The sequence below is a fragment of the Salvia hispanica genome, chromosome 4, assembly GCF_023119035.1.
Source record: "Salvia hispanica cultivar TCC Black 2014 chromosome 4, UniMelb_Shisp_WGS_1.0, whole genome shotgun sequence".
Classification (NCBI taxonomy): Eukaryota; Viridiplantae; Streptophyta; class Magnoliopsida; order Lamiales; family Lamiaceae; genus Salvia; species Salvia hispanica.
In genome coordinates this window covers 2,471,644-2,496,703 of record NC_062968.1, presented here as the reverse complement: position 1 = coordinate 2,496,703, position 25,060 = coordinate 2,471,644, and the positions used below count along the sequence as shown (strand labels likewise).

General features: G+C 37.4%; 3 protein-coding genes, 1 long non-coding RNA gene and 2 other non-coding genes across 7 annotated transcripts in view; 2 read left to right on the top strand and 4 right to left on the bottom strand.

Annotated features, from left to right (window-relative positions):
• Window positions 1-4,335: 4,335 nt before the first annotated feature.
• LOC125222452 (kinesin-like protein KIN-14F) lies at window positions 4,336-12,057 on the bottom strand. The gene is made up of 18 exons (XM_048125074.1): window positions 11,848-12,057; window positions 11,487-11,613; window positions 9,111-9,274; window positions 8,908-9,039; window positions 8,481-8,837; window positions 8,206-8,274; window positions 7,875-8,099; window positions 7,675-7,756; window positions 7,409-7,504; window positions 7,152-7,331; window positions 6,946-7,052; window positions 6,615-6,793; window positions 6,346-6,510; window positions 6,009-6,262; window positions 5,757-5,920; window positions 5,510-5,680; window positions 4,733-5,376; window positions 4,336-4,652 (listed from the first exon to the last, which is right to left on the bottom strand). The coding sequence occupies exons 2-18, from the start codon at window positions 11,584-11,586 to the stop codon at window positions 4,526-4,528; spliced, it is 3,216 nt and encodes a 1,071-aa protein (XP_047981031.1). The 5' UTR covers window positions 11,587-11,613; window positions 11,848-12,057; the 3' UTR covers window positions 4,336-4,525.
• LOC125222453 (histone H4) lies at window positions 10,753-11,242 on the top strand. The gene has a single exon (XM_048125075.1). The coding sequence runs from the start codon at window positions 10,806-10,808 to the stop codon at window positions 11,115-11,117; it is 312 nt and encodes a 103-aa protein (XP_047981032.1). The 5' UTR covers window positions 10,753-10,805; the 3' UTR covers window positions 11,118-11,242.
• A 2,027-nt stretch (window positions 12,058-14,084) lies between the features above and the next one.
• On the bottom strand, window positions 14,085-15,258 carry LOC125224198. The gene is made up of 2 exons (XR_007176835.1): window positions 15,088-15,258; window positions 14,085-14,880 (listed from the first exon to the last, which is right to left on the bottom strand). It is a non-coding gene; the product is annotated as an uncharacterized LOC125224198 (long non-coding RNA).
• Window positions 14,086-14,281, bottom strand: LOC125185835. Its single transcript, XR_007170324.1, has one exon. It is a non-coding gene; the product is annotated as a U2 spliceosomal RNA (small nuclear RNA).
• LOC125185809 lies at window positions 14,629-14,849 on the bottom strand. Its single transcript, XR_007170305.1, has one exon. It is a non-coding gene; the product is annotated as a small nucleolar RNA U3 (small nucleolar RNA).
• Window positions 15,259-20,869: 5,611 nt separating the features above from the next.
• LOC125217705 (uridine kinase-like protein 3) overlaps window positions 20,870-25,060 on the top strand; it is a 6,824-nt gene continuing 2,633 nt past the window's right edge. The window contains exons 1-7 of one of the 2 annotated variants that reach the window (XM_048119226.1): window positions 20,870-21,027; window positions 21,644-21,806; window positions 22,553-22,644; window positions 23,147-23,216; window positions 23,703-23,821; window positions 23,959-24,055; window positions 24,423-24,502. In XM_048119226.1, the coding sequence (XP_047975183.1) occupies window positions 21,656-21,806; window positions 22,553-22,644; window positions 23,147-23,216; window positions 23,703-23,821; window positions 23,959-24,055; window positions 24,423-24,502 (609 nt within the window). In that variant the 5' untranslated portion in view covers window positions 20,870-21,027; window positions 21,644-21,655. Of the gene's footprint in view, window positions 21,028-21,643; window positions 21,807-22,217; window positions 22,285-22,552; window positions 22,645-23,146; window positions 23,217-23,702; window positions 23,822-23,958; window positions 24,056-24,422; window positions 24,503-25,060 lie in introns of those variants that run through there. The other variant, XM_048119227.1, reaches the window with a different exon arrangement.

The window sequence follows — 25,060 nt, the reverse complement described above, 5'->3', positions numbered from 1 at the left end:
AGTGATAGAAAAAGTTCGTGGAACGAGAATCTATTTTTATATATTTAATATTATCTCATAATAGATGTTACATTTTACTTTTTAGTTTGTCTAATAAAAGATGTCACATTTCTTTTATGAAAAAAGTTTCCTTTCATATTACAATACTCGTTTATAAAAAAGATGGGATATAAGCATATATGTAAAATAATATAAGAAATACAAGCTTCGTGTCAAGATATGCAAATATATGATTTTTTTTTTCGTTGTTGTTTGATGGAAAAGAAATTATCAAAATTTGTATAGTATATTAAATAACATGGCTTAACTAGACAAATTGGTGGGTTACATAAACATGGTTAAAGTTATAATAATTTTGGTAAGATTGAAGAGTGTCCTTGTCTTATATTGAGTTTTGAGTTAAGCTTAACTATAATATCAAATAATTAGAAATGTCCATATATAAATCTCTATCTTGGTACTATTATTTATTTCTCCACTTAATCAACACATAAAACAACATCTCCTAAAATTTCGTGTCACTACCCAAATATGTCATTTATTATAAGACGAAGGGTGTATTAATTTTATACTCCCTCCGTCTCACTTTAGGAGTCCCAGTTGAGTTCGGCACGGGTTTTAAGAAATACAAAGGAATATAGGTGAAAAAAGATAATGGAATGTGGGTCCTACTTTTTTATATTAGTTTTATAATAAAATGTGAGTGGGAAAATGTTAGTGGAATGTGGGGCCTAATACCATTTATGGAATATTTCAACCGGGACTCCTAAAGTGGGACATCCAAAAATGGTAAATCGGGACTCCTAAAATGAGACGGAGGGAGTAATAAATAGTGAGGAGAGTGAGTTAGTGAAATGTGTGGTCCACTTGCTAAAAATAATAAAAGTAAAATGAGATTTCTAATGTGGACCAGATAAAAATGGCAAAATAAGACTTCTATTGGGGGACCGGAAGGAGTATTTTATTATGTTAGGTGGTACTCTCTTCATTCCTTTATAGTTGAGTAGTTTTTCCATTTCGGGAAGTTCATTTATATCGGGCCAATCCAAGGTTAAACCGGTTATAACGAATAGGCTTGAGGGTGAGGCAGAGCAACGATGAGGGATCTAGGAAGGACCCCCGGCTTCCAGCTTCTTCAATATCACACTCCAATCGTATTGAAGCCAATCGAAAAAATAATAGCAACAAATCTCTTGGGAGAATTTTCAGGGAGGGCTGATATGTGAATGCAAAGTCTTTCTTGGCCAGAGAATTCACAAATGATCTTCATTCGGAATTCATCATCTTCAGTCCTTCATCAAAATCCAGTAGTATTGATGTGTTGATGGAGGAGACGTATACATCCATCATTTTCTCAACAAATGCAGTAGGCTGTAGCCACCACTCTTTCTTCATGCTACACACACAATCAACTATACTTAGTAGTATTGACAAGGTATAGAGATTGGCTTCAAACATTAGCTTGTCCTACAGTTGAAAACATTAACTTAGTTACTAATGGTAGCCACAATCCAAATCCTGTCCTTTTTTGTGTTTAAAATTCTAGAGGGATTTTACCATTAAAGATTAGCCTAGATAGATAAAAAATAGTACAGATAATTTCCCTTGATTCATAGTACTATATCTTTGAAAGTGTTTGATTTAAAATTTCCCATCGACTTCTTAGATTTTCAGTTTTCTAGTTGATTTAAAGTCTCCCACATTGGTTATGTAAGAGCATCCACAGTGGCAATAGACCAGCCATAGGTCAGCCACAGGCTAGCCACTCTCTCTCTACTATGTCATCAGCACTAAAAATTCACCTGCCACGTCATCATTTTAATCAAATAGATTAGCCTAAGGTTAGCCGCAATAAAAATAATTCAAAAACAACCATATTTACGGAATTAAATTTACGATAAATTACAGAATTAAATTTACGAGACATATACGGGAAAATTCATTCATTTCATTTAAATAAAAAAAGGTACTACATAGATTAAAAAAAAGGACATAATAAAAAAAAATGGGCTTCCACACACGAGCCCCGCCTCTCTCTACTCCTCATCGCCGTCGCCGCCGCCGTTGCCGCTGCCACCCGGGACCTCCACACCGGTGGCATCTGAGCCCGCGTCTGAGCCCCCCATTTGTGCCCTCGCGGCATCCAAATCGACCCGCATGCTCTCGAACATCGAGTGAAGAAACCTCTTCTCCGTGGGGTCAGTTGCGGCCCTCCAATCTTGGAAGACCTTGTACATCTGTTCCCGCGTTTTTTGACGCGAGAATAAGGTGTACGCGGGTGGGGGGTGCCGACTGGACCTCCTGGGGTGATAGGGGGAGGATCCCCTCGCTGTTCGTTGCGCCCGCTTTTGGCCAACCGGGCGAGTGCGGCGAGCAAACGATGGAGGGGACGGAAACTCCTCAGCATCCGGGGGGAGGTCGTGGGAACCGCCGCTGCTGCCGCTTAATCGCCGGAATAGTTCAGCTTCTGCTTCTTCGGCCACCCAGCGTCGACCCCCGCCCGGAACTTCTCGAAGTCCTTCAGCACCAGATAGCAGTTCCAGTAGGTGAACTCCTTATATTTCCCCGGCACGGGGAACAAACTCTCCGCTATCCTCCGGCAGTCCTCCTCAGTCCGATTACTACTCCTCATGCGGAGGGCGTTGGCGTACAACCCCGAAAATCGGCCGACCGCGACCCCGATGCGTTCCCACCCCTTCCGGCACTCCTCCCCGGTGTAGTCCTTTCCGTGCGGGCAGTTCCTCTTGTAGGCTGCTCTAATCTTAGCCCACATGTTGACGATCCGCTGGTTGTTCGCAACCAGCGGATCGTCGCAAACCAACAACCACGCCTTGGCCAGGGGGCGACGTACTCCTCTTCCGTCCACTTCCTCCGTGTGGTGGTGTCGTCAACAGCCGGCTGCGACGACTCGCCGACCACTTTGCTCTTCCCCCTGCTCTTCTTCTTCTTCGGCGCGGCCCGACCCCCCCTACTCCCCCGCTGGAACGGTAGTGTTGGCCTCCCCGATATCGATCCCCAGCTCATGTAATGAGAAACGGTCATCCCCAATGAACTGCGTCTCCACTGGAGTCGATGTGTGAGACGAAGTCGTCAAAAAGTCAAGTGTGGGACAATAGACCGTGTCCCCCCTCCCCGGTGACCCCTGCATCCCGGGCTGCATCCCTCTCTGCCATACCGGCATCATCCCCATCATCTGTTGTATCATCTGCGGCATCATCTGCGTCATACCTCCCCACCCCGGCATTGCCTGCTCGCCGCTGGCTTGCCCCTCGCCCGCCATCAATCCAATTAACTGTTGCCAAGGGTACATGTTGTACCTCCCACCCATCTGGCCGCCGCCCATCTGCCCACCGGCCCACCGCCCATTTGCCCCCATCCAAACCTCACGGGTACCGTGGGAGTCTGAGACCCGCTCGTCGCCGGACCGGACTCGTTGTTGTTGTCCATCGCTCGATGTTGCTCTTGTACAGTAAAGTTAGAGAGAGAGAAAACTCGTTAAAACAAGTGGTGCAAATGAAAATGAAACTAAAATCGCGTATATATAGTGTTTCAAAAAAATTCAAAAAATAAAAAATAAAAAATAGCGCTGGCCGATCGCTCGCCGATCGCCAGCCTGCAATGGCGGTCAGCGCATCGGCGAGCGCCGATAAATCGACTAGCGCTCGCCGGTTTTTTCGCTGAAAAGCCGCTGGCCGATTACAATGGTTCGGCTAGCAACGCGAATCGGCTAGCCGGTGCGCTAGTCGCCATTGTGGATGCTCTAAAGAATGTATTCTCTGTAAAATAATGCTAGGCATCAAGTCCTGACATTGGATTTAGCATTCAATTCAATTTTAATTTTAATAAATTGAAATAAATATTTAATCTACTAAAATTGGTTCATTCAGTTATTCGGTTAAACTTAACGTTATCTTAACGGTTTTTTTGAACGAGAACCGTCGAACAACACTTCAACTTAACGATTTTTTTTTTTTCTGTGGATGCATCTAATTTTAATCAAATACTAGTACCTATTATAATTAAACCAATCAAATTTCATCAACCTTAAATCAGGGTATATACTAATACTGTTCGATAAAGAAATATTAATTCTTATTTCGAGTGATCATGTTTTGAAAATATTATAGTTCAAAAATTCTGGAAAACAAAAGTTGCATGTAGCCAGTTTCAAATGCATTAGGGAACTAAAATTTATGCATATACATGTACTAAACAAAATTATAAGCTAAACTTTGAATATAATTAATCACCACAACTCCACAAGTATATGATAATCTAGTTTACAATACTATGATTACTCATCAAACATGACGAGCAATCATATGATGGTGAGAATGATGATAATTGTAGTATTCACTAAAAATAGGTAGCATTCTGTTTCTCAAAGCTGTGTTACATCTCATTTCTCACAAAGAGAAAACTGTCAAAATCAACAACTTCCATAAATATGCACATCGATAATATCAAAACTTCAAGTAAAAAAAGAAGAAAAGAAAAAGAATACATGCTCAGGTGTTTTTCACAATCAAATCATAAACCTTCCTAGGGTAGTCGATTTACTCCTTCGTAATTGAGGCACAGATGAATGCTGCCCGGCTTCTTTTCCATCCCGGTACCCTCCCAACGAAGGATCTGCTGTCCGGCTTATTTCACTGTACAACAATGAGAGTAAACCATGTCAACAAGATCATAATGATGCTGAAATGAGCAAGCAATGAAACATCTTACATACCTTGGCTCTACGTTTTGAGAGTTCCTCGACAAGCTCCTGTGTAGCTTGTTCGAGCCAGTGGCAACACTAGCACATCTTGTCAGCCCAAAGGGACCGTTCTCGTTTTCAGGCTCTGACGAATCAGACTTTCCGGTCTCTTGCATTTTACCTGTGGCCACATCAGAGAGCAGCATTGATGTGTGAACTTTAGCGGATGCTTGCTGCTTAGTCGTCTTCACCTTACCCTCTTGTTTAGGTTTTCTGATTCCACCGTGTCGTATACTTAGTGCTTGCTTAAACAGTTCGTCTTCGTTTTCTGGAACCCTTTGTAGTGTGACTCTTTGGAGTCGGTTTAAACCACTAGGTAGATATGGTTCTTGTGTGATCACCATACCTGGTATGAATGAAGGGACATTGGCAACAGATTTATTAACTGAGAGACTTGCGGGAAATGGAGCCTTTAGGACCGGTGGGTTGTCAAGGGCGTTGGTCTTTGTTCTAGATTTCATGACAGCTGCTCTATCAGTGGATATCGATCTCCTACTTGGGGGAGACGGAGATCTAGGCTTTATCGAGCCTACTGGTCTATCTTCGCCACAATCCTTGTCCGTAAATTTGGAAGGCAATCGAGATCTTCTCTGTTTACCGGTGGAACAACTTCTCAACTGACAATTTAACATAAAAAGATGAGATGAGATACTAATGAGACAGATATTCGGAAATCTGAAAGTGAGGAATTTCGTTTTGAGGTACGAACATGTCAGTTATTTACGAGTCAATAAAATACTTTGATGTTACCTCGGTGTTGTGACTATCAAATTGCTGCTGACTGGTCTCAGCCTTCAAAGAGGCACTGCTGTTTGATTTAGGTAAGCGAAGAGGTGATGCTCCGCCTCTAACATTTGTACGATTTTTCAACTGCTCTAGTTCCGCTTCATTCCTCTCCAATACCAGCTTGAGGTTTGAGATCTTAATATACACGAAGAGATGGTAAGAACACACGGTTAAATGAGATTGTACGAGCAGTTGATCAGGAGATACGAACCTCATCCTTGAATTCTTTAATTTCACTGGTTTCTCTGTTGGATTGAGCTGCCCCAAGGTTTATTGTGGCAACTCTTTCAGCAAATTTCAAGGTGCTGATTGTCTCCCCTAGAGCATTAACCTCCGGGTTTATATGCACGAACATCAGCGTCTTAGCATGTCCTCCTGTCGAAAAGATGAGAATAACACGATCAAGACAAAGAGACTCGATAACTAACAATGTAGTAGAGTGAAGATCATTGACATAAATTACCTAGAGAATCTTGTAAGACTTGAGTTAGTTTGCTATTCCGGTAAGGGACATGGGAACTTTTTTGTGCAAGAGCAGCAATGACATCTCCGAGAGCAGAAAGAGATTTGTTAATATGCTGAGCTTCCTTCAATCTCTCGCCAACAGCTTCCGATTTATCAACCCTCTCACTTCCCGCGAGATCTACTAAGTGAAGGCAGCCCCTTAGCATCGAACCAGAGACTAGCTCTTTTCCTCGAACGTGAACTGTCAAAATACTGAAGCAAAAAAAGGTGATTGGAGACCACATATAGATCAAAAGTCACAATAAAAAATTTACACTTCCTTGGGGAAAAAATACCTATGAGACCGGCTACTGCGAACGTTCAAAGCTGTGGCACCCACAGCACGATTTCTCTGTCCGATTCTCATTAAATCCAAAACATCTTGTGTACATTTGACGGGAACAAGACTTGCATCGGGTACATTAAGACCGTTGAGCTGAGAATTGTTTCGAATCTCTAATGTATTGGTAATTAAGGAACACACACAATATAATGTAATGAATGGATATCATAAGGATAAATATTTCATAATTAAAGAACACAGGTAGACAATTGGCAAGGATATCTTCTATTGCTTCCATCAGAGACCAACAAATCTCTCACTTGTTCATTGTATATCTCAACCATTTGGACTCCTACCTCGTATTCTACGAGGTCCATTCTGGCCTTTGAAAATTCGAACAGGTCCCGAAGGGCACGATAGTTCACTCCCCATGTTTCCTCTGTTGTCAAGTCAGGGCCACTCTGTGGATATTAACTTCATATTATTCACTCAATTATCAAGTTTTGAAGATCTCTTGTAACATGCTCTATTTTATAGTGACCATGTAAATATATTCTTCTATGAACAACCAAATAAAAATTTTCGAAAAGGCATATCGCATTCTGCAACATACCATGGTATATGTCTTTCCAGAGCCGGTCTGACCGTATGCAAAAATACAAACATTAAAACCATCCATAACAGATCGGACGAATGCCTGTGTATCTGCATATATATGCTCTGCAAAATCGAAAGAACACCAGTTTTCAACTTTGATTTTCAAATCTCTAAGTTCAATGATGCAATATGCAAAGCCAATACGAAAATCAAAAGACTTACGTTGTGTCACGGTTGTCCCATAAACCTTATTAAACGTAAACACTTTCCTTGCATCTTTACCCAGCTTAACAGGATTCACAATCATTATACTTCCATTGTCTCCAATATAATCAACCGTCGATTGCTCATTACCGTCTCCCGAGAGGAATGGTCTAACTCTACAGTAGACTCTAATGGAACCTGTAACGAATGTACTCCGTTAAATTACATTCTTCTCCAAACAAATCACTCAAATGTTCTTGAGCATTAAGGATCACCTTTTAGATCTTGAACTTGATTATAGAGAACACGGTTTTCTTCCAAAACTGTATGATATGAAGAAGCAGCTACTTCTAAACTCTTCACATGTTGACCTGTAAAAAAGTGCTATAAATTAACACACAGAACAAGTTGTTGCTACATGGATCTGCCCCGACTTCTAATTCAATATTTGAAAATAAATTCTTAATGTAGAGAGTCGGACACATTCAAAACCAGAAGCAGAAGAAGAAAAGACAATGCTGAATCTCTGTGTGAATCTCACCGAAGCTTTCTATTTCTTTCTCCCATCCGGACTGAGCTTCGTTCATTTCTCGTTTTGTTTCCTTAAAAAGAGCTTTAAGTTCCTGACAACAAGTTTAGATTACAGAAGAATAGGTGAGGGCCATATTCACAGCTATATTGCATCATAATTTGATCCCAACCAAGGCATATTTGTAGCGTAAAAGGTCTCACGACTAATACCTCTAACTGTTTTTGCTGAATATCGAGAAGCTCTACACCAACATGAGGCTTCATGTTACTAGGCCGCGCTGCGTCCTTTCTTCCACCACAAATACAAAAGTTAGAAATATCTTGTGATACAAAACTTGTCCTTCTGCTTAGGTACTTTGATATAACTTCCCGCAGTTGGGTCTTCGACAGAGAGCCGCCATCACTGCTCAAGACTTTCTTTAAAAACAAGCCAAGCTGCAAGAAAAATTAAATTATTGATTAACTAACTATGTTGCTAATACTGGGTTGAATTTGCAGCCAACACGTTAAACTCGTAAATATTTAGTACAACGGCCAAAACCTGATTGCCTTGGGAGACCATCAATGCCGAGAAATCCTTAACAACTTTCCTAAGCACAACATCAATGACCTACATATATGTGATATGTTCCAAAATCAGAACAGTTGAAGATGATTCATAACTAAGAATATGCAGATCATACAGAACACAACTGTCTAGACTAAGGAATCATGTTGCTCGGATGCTAAGAACCTAATGTAGTAATTTTCGGAAACCCCTATCTGAGAATGTTATTTAGCTACTTAACACACATCACAGAGTATAATCTTACCTACCATTGAACTCGAAAGCGAATCATCGAATCCGTTGGTTTCATTCAGACACGACTGCAGAAGACCGAGAGTGAAATGATCGAAGATGAAAGTGAGAATATTGGCCGCCCTGGAATCCTCATGTGAGTCAGTTGACAAGTGAAGGAGCTCCATTAACTGCTCATACTGTGAAGATTCAGAATCATCTATTGATTCATCCGCACTCTCGCTGCTGACTACCGAGGAAGGTGATTCCTTCACAAGCGACGTAATTCTCACTGTTCCACCGTATTTCCACACACCAATACCCCCAGATTGCTTCCATTCGTAATATCCTTTCAAACAGAGAATGCAGTCCACTACTTTGCCTGATGAGCCTCCCTGTAAACAAACATAACATTTAGCATATTCATCGCGTAAAGTGTGAAACAGAATAAAAAAAGGAGCAAACCTTTTCAAGATCAGAAGCTCCAAAAGTGAGGAGCTTCATTTTGGCAACAGCAGCGAGAAAATTCCTCATGTTCTCGAAATACTGAATGGCAGACTGAGCGGCCTGAAGGTCAAGCACTGGATTCTCGACTACCTACACAATTGTTCCAATGAGGTGGATGATTGAGGATTGATAGTAAGAGAGAGGGTGGGGGGAGTTATTACCTTGTGAACGGCGCCGGGATTGACTTTGTTGAGGACGTTGCAGAGGATGAGTCCGTTGCGGAGAGCCAAACAGAATTCCTCCTCCGTTGGCTGTGTTGGTAGAACCTCCGACGCTACCTGATCCATCTGCTGCAGCCATTGCACTGCCTGGTATCTCCTTGATGCTGAAATTATGCGTTTGCACACCAATCATATTATATTTCTCCTTCCCAGTTTTGATTCAACTATAATCACGTTCTTCTTCTTCAATGTCAATTTACTTTTTTTCATGATCTTTTTTCTTGGTATAAGGTCATGCAGTTATATACTGTTATTCTAGTTGGGATAATGTCTTTACACTGTAAATTTACTGTGTGAAACTGATAGTATTTCGAGAAGGTGTCACGTTTTTTCAGTTCAACAAATTCGTAGTTTATCCAAATCACATGATGTCACTCATGTAGCATAACATTGTTGGACATGTATAAATTAATATGTCTAGAATATTTAACGATATTTGTGACTAGTTTATTCTGTAGGAAAAAAATCTTAATTTTATCTGTCACATTATGCATGAAAAATTGGCATGATCTATTTTAGATATATACTCCCTCCGTCCCGGATAATTCGTCTCATTTTGACCGGACACGAGTTTTAAGAAATATAATGAAAAGTAAGTTGAAAAAGTTAGTGGAATGTGGATCATACTTTTATATAGTATTAGTTTTATAATAAATTGTGAGTATGAATGAGTTAGTGGAATATGGGGTCCACTACCAAAAATGGTAAAAAGTGAAATGAGACAAATTACGTGGGATGAATCGAAATGGAAAAATGAGACAAATTATCTTGGACGGAGGAAGTATAATTATAAGCTTACAAAAATTACAAATCGAACATCAAATAGCTTCGGTCCCAACTTTAGGCACATATAATAATATGTATGTGTAACTTTATTAAAATATACACTCTCCGTCCCGGATAATTCGGGTCACTTTGATCGGGCACAGGTTTTAAGAATTGTAAAGAAAAGTGGGTTGAGAAAGTTAGTGGAATGTGAGTCCTACCTTTATATATTAGTTTTATAATAAAATATGAGTATGGATGAGTTAGTGGAATATGGGGTCCACTACAAAAATGATAAAAGTGAAATAGGACGAATTATGTGGGACGGACCGAAATGAAAAACTGGGACGAATTATCCGGGACGGAGGGAGTAATAAAGATTAGTGTTAATGGTATTATAAGTGAAAATAATACTGTATGTCACTATAGTTATTGTAGGAGTAATATAAAATGATTATAATATATATGTGGTAGAGTAAGTTGTAAAAAGAAATAAACATGGTTTTATAGTTTTATTAAATGAGCAAAAATAAACATCTTGTTACGGAACTAATTATCACTTAATTTGGGTAGCGCGCCAAGTCAAATTTTAAATACCGAATTTTCAGGGTAAAACAGCTAACCAAATATCCGCTCCGTACACCTGAAATTTAACAGCTACTGTATTTTTGAGCGTTGATTAAAATCTCATCTACAGTTAAAACATGATTAGTGTAAGTACGGCTCGGATCGAAATTTACAGCCGTAGATTCCTGACAAAATCGAGCGGCTGAGATACACATCCTCACCACCTCGATCGTATATTAATTCGCAAAATACTCTCAATCGAATACAGCAGCAACACGCATCGACAAATCAATTTGGGGAAAAATGTCAGGAAGAGGAAAAGGAGGCAAGGGATTGGGAAAGGGAGGAGCCAAGCGGCACAGGAAGGTGCTGAGGGATAACATCCAAGGGATAACGAAGCCGGCGATCCGCCGCCTCGCCCGCCGCGGCGGCGTCAAGCGCATCAGCGGCCTCATCTACGAGGAGACCCGCACCGTCCTCAAAATATTCCTCGAGAACATCATCCGCGACGCCGTCACCTACACCGAGCACGCCCGCCGCAAGACCGTCACCGCCATGGACGTCGTCTACGCGCTCAAGCGCCAGGGACGCACTCTCTACGGCTTCGGAGGCTAGCTAGGGTTTTCCAATTTGGGGGAATCGTTCTCGATTCTTTGTAGATTAGGTTTTTCCTCGAATTAATTCCAATTGTTGGTTTAGTAGATCCGATTTCGGAACAATTCAAATTTTGATTTCATCAATTGAAGAGTGGTGTCTGAAATGCAATAATTCTGGTACGCTTAAAAGGCGAATTTTGGTTTGATTAGCAGATGAGGTCCACCACTACTTTAAATTTACAATTCAATTTCACTTTTGAAATTGAATTGTTGAATTTTGGTTTGTGACCACTGCTTTTGACTTGTTGCAACAGATGAACTTCTTTTTGTTGGTTTTTACTTTTTTTTTTCAGAGAGAGAGGATGAAATCATGAAATTGAAAGCATACCTGCTTCTTCGGCTTTTCTGGATGCTAATCCGCGATCGCTGATGATTTCGTTCTTGTTGGGAGAGCTGTATATGGAATTGTGGTAGCTCTCTTGTGGCATTTTGATCTCTTCACACTACCAATTACACTACACGACAAAGGCTCAGAATTCAGAAATCATCTCATTTCATGCAGGCAGGCACAATAAATAATTAAATTAAACATCTTCACTGACTCTTTCAAATTTTGAAAAAAACGAATAAATTACTACTCCTTATCCTATTATTCATCGTTAACAACAATAACAAAGCCGACTGCGAAAAGGCAGAAATCCTCATCGAGTTTGGAAATTCATAATTAAATAAAACGGAAATGATGATACCTGGTTGCCGGCGGCGATGAGGTTGAGCGAATTCCGGCGATCAGGTGGTTCCGAGAGAATGGGAGGATAAGATCATTAGTGAGATTTGAACTTATTGTTGAATTGTGAAGCGGTGAATTGATGGAGATGTCGTGAATTGTGATGTGAAGAATTGGGGAGAGATTCAATAAATGCAGTGGAGAAAATATGAGCAATTTCTTCACTCAATCGAAGAAGAAAAGGAAAAGGAGGTAGCGATGATTATTATTTTTCTTTTATTTTATTTAAGAAGGCCGTGAAAAAATAAAATGTCCCGTTGTCTCCGCTTTTTGGAACGGGGCCACCGTAGTATAAATATTTTAGTAGAATATGAATTTTGGATTCATTGACAAAATTCTCTAAATATTTTAGTCGTATGAATAATGAATTTGATATATGGCATATATATGCAATTTCTGTTCAAATTTAGTATTATATCGCGAGTCAAATCGAAATTGTGAATAAGAAGGAATGTGATAATCAGATTACAATTATTACATGGACTTTAATTACTAGAATTATATTAAAGGGGCGTTTACTTAAAAAATTAATATTATCAATCATAAATAATAATTTAACATATCCATTACTCCTATAAAAACATTATGAAAAAAGTTAAATTTATAAATAAAGTATAAAATGGGGTGAATCTTTTTTAGTTATTCCACGTGGCGAGAAGTGGGAGTGTTGTGGAACGTTGGACTGGGCGGCAAGATCTATTATTTGATATGCTTTTATAAGCTTTTGTCATTACAAATTTGATGATGGTGGGCCTCCAAATATACCATTCTTCTATGCTTAATTGAGAACTAATTAAGGGGCAGGCCAGCTGATCTACTACACTTTGTCTTTTAATTAATTACATGTTTTTTTGTTACTGAATTAGCTGCTTTTAAGGGTATCCGAAATGGTGGGGACGATGCGACGGACGATGCGCAGAGGATACCCTATCGTCTGTCGCATCGTCCGCCATTGTGGACGACACAGACGATGGGTCGGACGATGCTCACGCGTTTTGTTTTTTTTTTTTCCACAAATTTTTCTTATTTAAACACTACAATTCTCTACCATTTCACACACTCCAATTTCACATCTCTTCAATTTCTCCAATTATTCTCTCTCATCGTCTCAAAAATGAATCCCGACGACTACGATTTGAGTAAATCGGATGGCTGCAGACGGGCCTCGACTCGAGCCTTGTTCGAGGTCGTTTAACAAAATTAAATCGAAGAGATAAATTATTTATGATAATGATGATGATGGAGGAGCACTCTTGCGATCATCATGATGTTTTGGCTTAGTGGTCCTTGAATAATCTATGTTAATTGGATCTAGTGACTAGTGGTGTGTGTGAGCGTGGTTTTCCAATTGATTAATGCATCCCTTTACGAATTAATACAATTGTTATTGTGTGGCATAATAACTTTACTATACGTACATATAAACTGACTTTAAACGCAAAAGGAAAGAAAACTTCTCTATACAAAAAATGATAAGAGCAACAGTTTAAATTTTTGTTTTTATTTTACTACTAGTATATAAAATATGTCATGCGTAATATATTCAATTTTTTATTTGACTATGCAAATAAAGTCTCAATCTATTTAGACCACGATATTCAGTGTTTAATTGCACTTAATTTAAGAAATTAAATCTAATCAAAACAAAGCCAAAAAGATGAAATAATGAAGGAAAGCCACTCTACTGGCTGGCCATTAAAATTGTCACTCTCTACACACAATCGATTTCAATTTCGACTGATTTTTTCTAAAATTGACATGATACTTCACAATCTAAAGGAATAGAAGTTTAAACTTATTCAAAATATGTCATATTTGAAAAAAGAACATTCAAATAGTCCTAAAAAAAGGTGTAAAAAAGTTTATGTTCGTAGAAATAAATCATGTATAATAAAGCTTTACGAAGCCATCAATAAGTATCTTTAATCTATTCTTTAAGAATTAAATGTGGGATACTAATGATCACAGTCTAGTGCAAAATATTTTGGAAGGATTTAGGTTGTATTATTACTCGAAGCTTCGGTTTAGTGGATAAATCGCCGAAAATTTAAAAGACGTTTAAGAATGGTTAGACGTCTGAATATGAATCATTAGTCTTTGTCAAAACTTGATACACGAGCCCAATAAATTCCTGATGCCATAAAATTTGCTACAATAAGCCCCAATAAATTCCTTAAAACAAATACTGAAACTACAATTGGTGGGGTGTGCCTGGCCAATGCAATAGTGCAACGCAAAGGCGACACATGAAAACCCAAGTAGCAAGCTACCTTGATGGACTTTCCCCCTCAAAAAATAAATTTAATATCGTGTGAGTCGATGACTCACATATCAGATATTAAACTGATAAGAACAGATACTACACTTGATCTTAGCCAAAAGGCCGAGAAAGGTATGAGCTTTCCATAGACTGACCCATGATTTTATACTAACATGGTCTGCTCTTCCTTCCTCTATAGCATATTCAATGTGGGAATAAAATAGCAATAGTGATGGTTAGATTAGCCAACCCAAACATGCATTCATCTACAATAAGAAAACAAGCACAAGGTTCTTTCATTTCCTGCATCGGTGCAGCACAAACATTTCCAAGGAACACATTAACTCCAACAACCCCCAAACCTCCTCCATGTACACCTCCTTTTCCACACAAACTCACAACTGTTAGCAAATGTCATACCTTTCACATAACTATCATACTTATTAGCTGCTGCATCAATAAATCACAAACAAAAAAGATTTGAGTCTGTCAGACAGCTGACCAGCCATCCTGACTGGACCAAAGTCCGAGCCAAGAACGATCATCTACTGCATCTCGAGCCAGAAACCTGACCCAAGGGGCTGTTAATCACGCTCTAGCCAGGCAGCCACGGTTCATCCACCAGACGTGGTTTCCTGTCTCCTTAGAAATCAAGGATACAGAGGTACGAGCCTATAGAACAGATCCTGTTCAAGTAAGGTCGTGACTGCCTCACCAAGCCATCACTTAATATACCTGTTATTTATTCTCTAAGACTTCGATGTGGGACACTAAAAATCAAGGTTTAGTGCCAAAATTACTTTTTCAGCTTCATATCGTTAACAGTATGTTACAGAAGAAGAAGCCAGCAGATTTACCACATTCAGTGTCCAGTGATGCAATTAAAAGTGAAAGTGAGAATTATTGAAGAGAATAAAAATAAAAGCATATGTGAATTTAAACCTCAGTAAGGTGACGGCGGCGAGTAGCTGGACGGAGGCGGCGGTGATGGTCTCACATCGTCAGTAAATTGAAGGAAGAAGTGATGGTGATTTGTGGAGAGGAAGAGGGGGAGACAGACATGGCTTCCATTTTGCTATTTGTTCGATTCCCAATTATCATAAAAAGTGAATGAGAGAGAGAGAGAGATGAGATGACGGAGATGAAAAGTCATTTTTGACAAATTAGATAATTTTAATTTATTTACTATTGTAATAAAGTTCAAATTTGATCTACTATGCCTACATATTACTCCCTCCGTCCCAGTTTTAGAGTCACATTTTACCATAAAAGTCCGTTCCAATTTTAGAGTCATATTTAGAATTTTTCATATTTGGTCATACAATTTTACCCTATTGTTCATTAAAATAATAGAAAATTTTATGAGGGTGACAAATTAAAAAAAATGATGCACTTGAATCTTAAGAGTGTTATTAAATGGGCTATTTTATAATTATGGTTTATAGTTCTAATAATTACATTAAGAGTTTTTTAAATATTACTACATTTATAAGTATGACCATAATAATAATACATACTATTAACTATAATATCTATAATCTATCTATAAATATATAAAAGGAGAGTTTTGGGAATAATTACATGAGTGGCATTGATAATATAAAAAGATTTTTCTAATATACTTACTATATTATTAAATTTAAATATTGTGTAACCTAAATGAAATATTAATACTATGACTCTTCATTTTTTTCATGATTAACTATCCACTAATGATATTAATTGTCACTTACCCACTAACCTATTATTTTTAGAATTTATATAGTTGTCAAATTATGAAGAGATCAATTTAAATATGTATGTGGACGTACAAGTCAACCATCTTGAAGATTATGGCCGGGCTTCTTGCTCCAGACAAGGTAATCTTGATTCTTCCAAGTTCGTTCCTTTCATTTGGTATTATGTTGTACATTATCTGATATTATTATTATTGATATAAGCTAATTTAGATTGGGATTGACTGTCTTCTTGTGGACTCTCATTAATTATGAACAACTAGGGTACTGAGGTATTGATTCGCGGGAGAAGACGGCACGGGTTGATCAATGATGAGGAACTATCTGGCCTAAGAATTGGCTTGGTGAGATAACATTGTTTGCACCTCCTCAATTATTTCAGTGATTCTAATCTAGACATTTCTTGAATCTACTGCCCAATGTAACAGGTTTTTCAGAGTGCATCACTTTTTGATTCTCTCACTGTTCGTGAAAATGTCGGGTTTCTGTTGTAAGATATTTGTCTTTATAATTAGTTTTTGTTTCATTGTTATCAATTGTATTTCATGTTTAAGTTATTGGTACAATAAATTGCTATTGTATAAATTTGTGATTTTAGAACTTGAAATAATAATATTGTTTCTCATTCGGTATATGTGTTATTTTTTTTCTATGTCTGATTTTATATTTTATAATAATTGTTTTTTATTATATATATTTATGATTTCAGATTTCATACAATAATATTTTTATGAATTTGTAAAATCATTTTACAGTATAAAATAAGTTTAAATAAAATAAATGGGTCGTGCATCGCACGTGGGTGATACTAGTTAAGTGTTAAAGGGGAGTAATCAAATGCTAACTCACTCTCTAATTACTAACTACAACTAATTTAAGACTATAAGATTTTAGAAATATAGTGGTCTAAAATTTTCCACGTGTAGTTTTCGTTTCTATTAATTAAATCGAAAAAGATAAAAAAAAACTATATATAATAATACAATTATAACTATTGTTACATGGAATATTATAATCATATAATAATAATAATTATTATTATTATATTTACAAATATTATAATTAAATAAATTTTATAATTTAAAATTTCATTATGATTTTATTGATTAATTATTATTTTTAAAATATTATGATTAATAATAATAATAATAATGATGATAATGATAATAATAATAATAATAATAATAATAATAATAATAATAATAATAATAATAATAATAATAATAATATATTGCATTTAAATATGTAAGAATCCTAAAACTGAGAAAAAGAATATCTAACTTTCCTTGTTTTCGGGATTTTAATTACTTTCCCAGGTTGATTAAAAATCGAAACAAACAAAGGAATTTAAAATTTAAGAAATCGGATTATTTTTTCAAATAGAATCCTAGTAGCCAAATATGGCCTATGTTTTTGGAATTCTTTGATTAATGTGGAGTAATAAATATTGGAATTTAAAATTAAAACAAATCAAATTAATTTCTCAACAGAATCCTAACAAGCATGCCCATAATAATTAACTACATATACGAATTTACAACATAATCATAGTCAAAATCATCAATTCGACGTAGAATATTAATAATTGTGAAATACAGTTATATTTTACTAGTTTTAATATTAGTGGATAATCTTATCGTCAATATCACAAACCATTCTGTTTTGTTTATCATAAATTTTATCCGTCAATTCAAGATGTGTAATGGAGACTATAGATGTGTATTAATAGTCCACACCGATCAAAGAGCGAGTAATATTGGCATCATATTTTCTTCGTTCACGAATAGGAGTCCCAATTCATAGTTTCATAAATGATAAAGAAACTTCATATTTCACTAATTCATTTTGACTCACGTATCATTTAAAATTAATAAATATAAATGGAAATTCATATTCCATTAACTTTCTTTCATCTTTTTTTCTTAGGGCATTAGCAATGGTAGCCTATTTCCGGAGTCCATGTCAGGCCTATCTCCATTTTTTCCCGTCACGTCAGTATACTCATCTCATAGCATATCTCCTTGCAATGGGAGCCCATCTCATTTCCACGTCATCGCTATTTTTATATATTTCACTAAACAAATAAAAAACAAGATAAAGATAGATAAAAAAACATAGAAAACAACATATACACGCATCAATCGGACTCGGGTTCGGGCTCGTCCACCTCGACAAGCAAGTTCGAAAACTGACCTCCTTGGCCGGCAAACTGGTTCCCATCGCCTGAATTAGTGGACTCATTGGAATTTATTTTGTTAGAGAGAAGTAAAACACTAAAATTGAATAGGGGTGCAGGTGAATTGCGGAATGAGGTAAATATAGTGGGTAGATGAGATGAATTAAAAATAATAATTGATATCAGCACTTCATCAGCCCAACGACCTCGCAATGGAGGCCGATGATGGCCGATAAGTCTATCGGTTGGGGCGATGCAGCGGCCTTCGGGTGGAGGCGGAAGGGTGTGGCCATCGGCTCCCTCTCCACAATGGGAGCCGAGAGGAGGGGGGGCGCTCATTCGGATCGGTCCCCATTGCTAATGCTCTTAATACTTCTTAATATCGGTGCCGGAAAGAAATGAGACTCTTATTCACTGATGGATGAAGTATTTAGTATACCATTTGTCTTATTCAAGATGTCCACTTTTCCTTTTTAATTTGTCCTACTCAAGATATCCAATTTCTATATTTGAAAATAAATCTCTCTCGCAATTCTCTCCTTATTACTCTCTTTGTCCTAGAATATGAGTCCTATTTAGTTATGACACGAGTTTTAAGAAATATAAAGAAAAGTGAGTTGAATGAGTTAGTGGAATACGAGTCACACACATATAAATATTAGTTTTATATTATAACGTGAGTGAAATAAGTTGGTGGAATGTAGGGTCTACTAACTATTTATGGTTAAAGTGAAATATGACTCTTATTGTGGGACGAAGAGAGTAAAATATTCAATCATCTTTTTCTCTTTACTTACCACACCTAACAATTCCTTTTAAAATTCCATACCATTCAAGAATGTAGACATTTTGAGTGGACGGAGGAAGTATTTAACTAAAATACTCCCTCCGTCCCATAATAATTGTCACTCTTATTATGGACACGAGTTTTAAGAAATGTAAAAAAATATTGATTGGAAAAGTTATGGAATGTGGGGTATATTTTTTATATTGGTTTTATAATAAAATGTGATTGAAGTGAGTTAGCAGAATGTGAGATCCATTTACTATTTATGATAAAAATGAGGTGTGATAATTAACGTGGAATGAACTAAAATGGAAAAAAGTGACAATTATCGTAAGAACGACAAAGTATCCATTAACTTAAATTAAATGTGGACCTTAATTAATACTCCCTCCGTCCCCCATAATTTGTCACTATTTGACCCGGCACGGGTTTTAAGAAATGTAGTAGAAAGTGGGTTGAAAAAGTTAGTGGCATGTGAGTTCTACTTTTATATATTAGTTTTATAATAAAATATGAGTGAGAATGAGTTAGTGGAATATGAGGTCCACTACCAAAAATGGTAAAAGTGAAGAGCATCTCCAATGGCAATAGGTCAGCCACAGGCTAACCACTCTCTCTCCCTGCCACGTCATCAGCACTAAAAATCTACCTGCCACATCATCATTTTAATCGAATAGGCTAGCCTAAGGCCAGTCACAGGCTAACCGCAATAAAAATAATTAAAAAACAACTATATTTACGGAATTAAATTTAGGATAAATTACGGAATTAAATTTACGAGACATTTAAGGGAAAATTCATTAATTTCATTTAAAAAAAGTACATTCATTTAAAAAAAATTACATAATAAAGAAAACTATCGCCGTGCAGTCTTCCGTGACCACAACTCTTCAATTATATCCTTTTGGAGTTGAATATGAGCATCAACTTGGCGCATGTCGGCATGTGCCTCGGAGGCAGTCGGCTTCATCGTGAGGTACCCCCTTCGTACGTTGGGGGTGGCCATGCCGTGGCTTGGACCGGCTGCATCAGTATCGTCATTGGCCCAACTAGTCAGTTGTACGTCTTCTTTGTCTTCGACGATCATGTTGTGCATGATAATGCGAGCGTACATTATATCCGCAATGCATTTGACACGTTGGACCCTTAATTGCCGCCCATCGAGACTGGAGCACACCAAATGCGCGCTCCACATCCTTGCGCGCCGACTCCTGCCGTTCCGCAAAGTAGGCCTTCTTGTCATCCGCCCCGCGTGCATGATCGTCTTCACAAAGACCAGGCCACCTAGGGTATATCCCATCCGCCAAGTAGTAGCCCATATCATGCCGGTTGCCGTTGGCCACAAATGAGGCGGCTGGACCGATGCCCCGACACTTCTCGTTGAAGAGGGGCGGCGAGTTGAGGACGTTGAGTCGTTGTTCGACCGGCTACCCCAAAATACGCATGCCGATCCACAGTCAGTAATCAGCTACGGCCTCGAGGATCCTCGTGGGATTCTTTCCCTTGTAGCCGGTCGTGTAGAACCCCTTCCAGGCAAATACTGACAGATTCTTCCACTCCTAATGCATACAAGGTGGGCTAGCCGCTATTGGATATGCTCGAAAGGTGACAAATTTTTAGGACGGAAGGAGTAGTATTATTAAAATAATAAATTACGAGAAAGTATCTATTAACTTAAATTAAATGTGGACCTTAATTAATATTATTAAACTAATAAATTACAATGACATGATGGTGAGCGATATGTGGGGCCGTGAAAGAATCGGGGTGGGCCCCAGGACACGTCCGCGCCAACGGATTACGCTCCGCGAAACCAAACCAGAGGAAGAAGGATTATCTCGACAAGAATGGGACCCACCAGCCTCCACCGCCGGGGTGAAATCTGGCGGTGAAAACCTCATCGAGCCTCTCTTTCACCGCTCCCACTGCCCAAGGCCTAGATTCAGTGTAAATCTCACTCATAGTTAGTTAGCTAGATAGATCGCTGAGGGGTCCCTGCGTAATTTCCCAATTTATCAAGCCCTGTTCATGGCAAACCTCGAAACTCGTATTTCCCCTATAAATTCTCACTGCCAACATTCCGCACGCCTCCTCTCTCTCCCTCTCTTACTCTTTCAAATCGGAGAATCACGCCGGAATAGATTCCATTCCAATTCCGCCATCTCATTAGATTATTATTTCAGGTGCATTGATCAATCTCTCTGTGTTTCTCTCATTTCTTTATTCAAATTGCGCCTTTGTCTCAGATCAATGCGTATTACTACTTGAATTTATCGGAAAGTACTTTTTATTTTGTTTTGAATTATTTCGAGGTGCTTATTGATTTCAGTGATTGATCCGAAATGCTAGTGAATGAAAATTGATATCTTTTGATCCGTTGCTTCTATTGCAATTTGCTATTGGTTGATTGCAAGCTGGTGAAGCTGCTTTGATTTTGATTGAGCTCCTGTAAAAAATGGGAGATTTTTTTGGGCAACTGATGATGACACCTCTTCTCTCCATTGGCTTTGTTCGATACTTTTCATAATTTGGAAATATTGTCCCTATCTGTATGATTGTGAGATGCACCATCACTCCACCAGCTTATAGATTCTTTTTTCTATTAAGAAATGATGCTCTGTGATCTATACGCTTTCATGTTTTGTTTCATGCTTATTCACAAGAGAACCTTATTTATTAAAGGTGAAAACAGTCATTTTCATTCCATTGATTTCCATTTCTTCTCCCTATATTGTCTATGATGCTTTTTTCCCTTAAGCTTATCCATGTTACTTTTCCTTTTCTTCTTTGATTTTGCAGTGAACGCTTAAAATGGGTTCAAAAGCAGTTGAAAATTTGATAGAGGCTTCATCAGATGTCCATTTTTCTGGGTTTCATTTAAAAAACACAGGTCCAAGTAAATTAGTAGCCGAACAACCAACCACCTCTACGACTGAAAATATGAAGCAGCCCTTTGTCATAGGTGGTGCAACCATATAATTTCTTCCAGTAATAGCCAAATTTTAGGTTTTTATAATTTTCTTATATTCTTGTGTTCATCAGCATTGTGTTTTGGTGTTGATGCAATTTGGCATTCTGTTTTGCGTTCATTAGCATCTTCTTTGTATATCTGGAGAAGAAGATGATAGCTGCCATATAAATTGCTGACTTAAAAAATCTCAAGAATTTGCATGATATGTGTGAAATCTGGTTCACTTGAAGAAAAGTTATTTCATCACAACCCTGGATTCAAATGATAACAAGTCACATTTCAAGGTAGTGACTGCAACATATATGAATGTTTAAGAAGATCATTGGACTGCATGAACCAGGACTAGGAAAAAAGGATACAACTTTCCAGTTACTTCATGGGCTTGTTTGGTGTGCATGGTAGGGGCTTTCCTAGTTGCGCAAACCACTTGATCTGGCTGCTCTGGATTTGAAATGATAAACAACTGCAGGTGGTGTATGACCTATTATTACTGATCTATGTTTGTTGCTTCAAAAAGTTTTTGAAATCTCACGAGGCATCTCTTCAGTAAACTATGATAAACTTCCTGTTTTTTGGTATCCTGGTTTGCTAGAGTTGAAGTGCGATTGGCCTATTATAGGCTCTTATTTCTTTCTTTCTTGATCATTTAGAATGGAATTGGGCATGTCTAAATTATTTTTTTGTAATAAAATAGAAGTGCTCCATGTTGATCCTTTGATATGATGTATGCGTATCAGGAGTTGCTGGTGGTGCAGCTTCAGGGAAAACTACAGTCTGTGATATGATTATAGAACAGCTTCGTGATCAACGTGTTGTACTTGTCAATCAGGTACCCTATACATTTTCCTATGCCTAGAGATGCTTGTCGACCTTCTGAAATCTAATGTTTTAGTAGGAACTAGGAAGAATTAACATCGTAACCTACCTCATACATTCTATGTTTACTCTTTGATGGTTCTATTTTCAATTTGGTGTATTCGTGCCTCCCATCATCCTAAAGTTAATAATTACTCATTTGTGGAAATCATATTCCTTTCAAACAATGGTTCTGTTGACAGGTATGGACTTTGACATGCCTCGGATATGTTTAGTGCAGCCATTACTCTTATTTTCCTTGAGAATCCTTTAAAATTGCCACCATTCACTAAATTAAATTTCAATATGAGTTCGATCATATATATTTATCTTGTGTTTCTTTGCTTGTTGTGCCCCCATGTATCTCTGCATACTTAAATAAGGATTAGAAACTAATGTGCATTTCAGGACATTATTTATTTACTTCTAGTATTATGCTCTAGAAGCTTCTTAATCTGTTTCTTCTCTTATTCCAGGACTCCTTTTATCACAACTTGAAACCAGATGAACTTAAAAAAGTTCATGATTACAATTTTGACCACCCTGGTGGGTACTTTCTTAACTTTGAAAGCTTTTATTCTTTTCTTCATAATTTTTTGTCTCTAGTCTAGGCACCTGTTTATTTAAGATTAGTTGTATTCTTATTAGGAAAAACACTCTTTACTGGAATGTTCATTGTAAAGGTTGAATTTGCTATAAATTTCCACTTAAGAGACATCTCCATTTTTTTAATGTTCATGTGGCAGCATTCTATACTTTCAGTGCATTATTCTCATGCTCAATCCGATGTGAGTTTCATGTTTGTCAAAACTTTTGCCACCATAACAAGATCTTCTCAGCTGTATACATCATGAGCTAGACAGAAATTCTAGGAAAACCTAAAACTAGTAAGAGAACAGTAGCCAATGGAAAGCCTTCTTAATTTCATTTACCTAGATAAGTCAGAGATTGCCACTTTGCTGAATTTATCAGTTGCATTTTCTGGTTTGATCATACAGGAATTTTAATGCTTACTTATTCATTTTGGTCCAGATGCATTCGACACAGAACAGTTATTGAGTATAATGGAGAAACTGAAATATGGACAGGCAGTTGATATTCCAAGATATGATTTCAAGAGTTATAAAAATGATGTCTCCCCTCCTCGAAGAGTAATTGTTTTCATCTTTGCAAAATTTCTATTCTTTTGTTTTCTTTTCTGTTCTTTCTTGCTGCATCTATGGAAGCATGGAACCCTTTTTCTGAGTAAGCATCTATTGAACCGAATCACTTTTGGTTATTTTGCCAGGTGAATCCCTCCGACGTTATTATTTTAGAAGGAATACTCATCTTTCATGATCAAAGGGTTCGAGATTTTATGAATATGAAAATATTTGTGGATACAGGTTTTTCTCTTATTCTCTCAGTATTGGCCCATTCACATGCATTAGGTCTGTATATTTAAAAGTCCTAATTATGACATCTTTCAAAGTAAATTGAGATTTATGACAAAGACATGCTACATCTAACAATTGAAGGAAGTTCTCGCAACATTCTAATCCTCACAACTAGTTTCAGTGGCTTAGTCTAAGTTATGCAGTGGGTTGCTAGGTACTTCATATTATATGCTAGTTGAAGCAGTAAGCTGCAGACTTCCTTGGTTTTCTTGCTTGCCATTTTTTTTTATCTTGTTATAGCTTGTTAAGAGATTGTTTATATGGCTCATAAATTTACCAGTCCTTTGATTCTTATAAATGTCAATATTCTACTCAGATGCTGATGTACGTCTTGCAAGGAGGATAAGACGTGATACAGTAGAGAAGGGTAGAGATATTGGTATGGTACTTGATCAGGTAGGACAACATTCATCTCATTTACAGAATTACTTCCGTTTTGATCACATGCATCTCAGGTAGGAGTAATTGGCTAGTTAGTGCATGTAAAGCTTATTCCTCTCGTTTGTTCAAGTCATTAAGTATATACTGTTCTTTTTAAATTTTAGATGAGATGATTAGGATTCACTCTATGGGGCAGCTCATTTTTTAGAACAAATATGAGATTAATGTTGAGCATAGATATGAGGCTCACTAAAATTTTAGCATTTGTTTTTTGACTTTAAAAATTGACATTACTTGAGGAATTGGTGTTTAATCAAGGTTATGATTTCAATAAACAAAAATAACAATTAATCAACCTAATCAAAATAAACAACATTTATATTTTTTCGCCTTCATGATTTCATTTCTTTATGGTGTATTTCTAAACTGAAGATTGTCTCTAAACTGAAGATTGTCTGAGTTTTCAAGTTTCCCTTTTACTTATTTTTACCATTTTAAAATTGATGCTGAGCTACAATTTATACCTTCGTTTTAATTGTAAATTGAATGAATGTTTGATTATTAACCACCCGG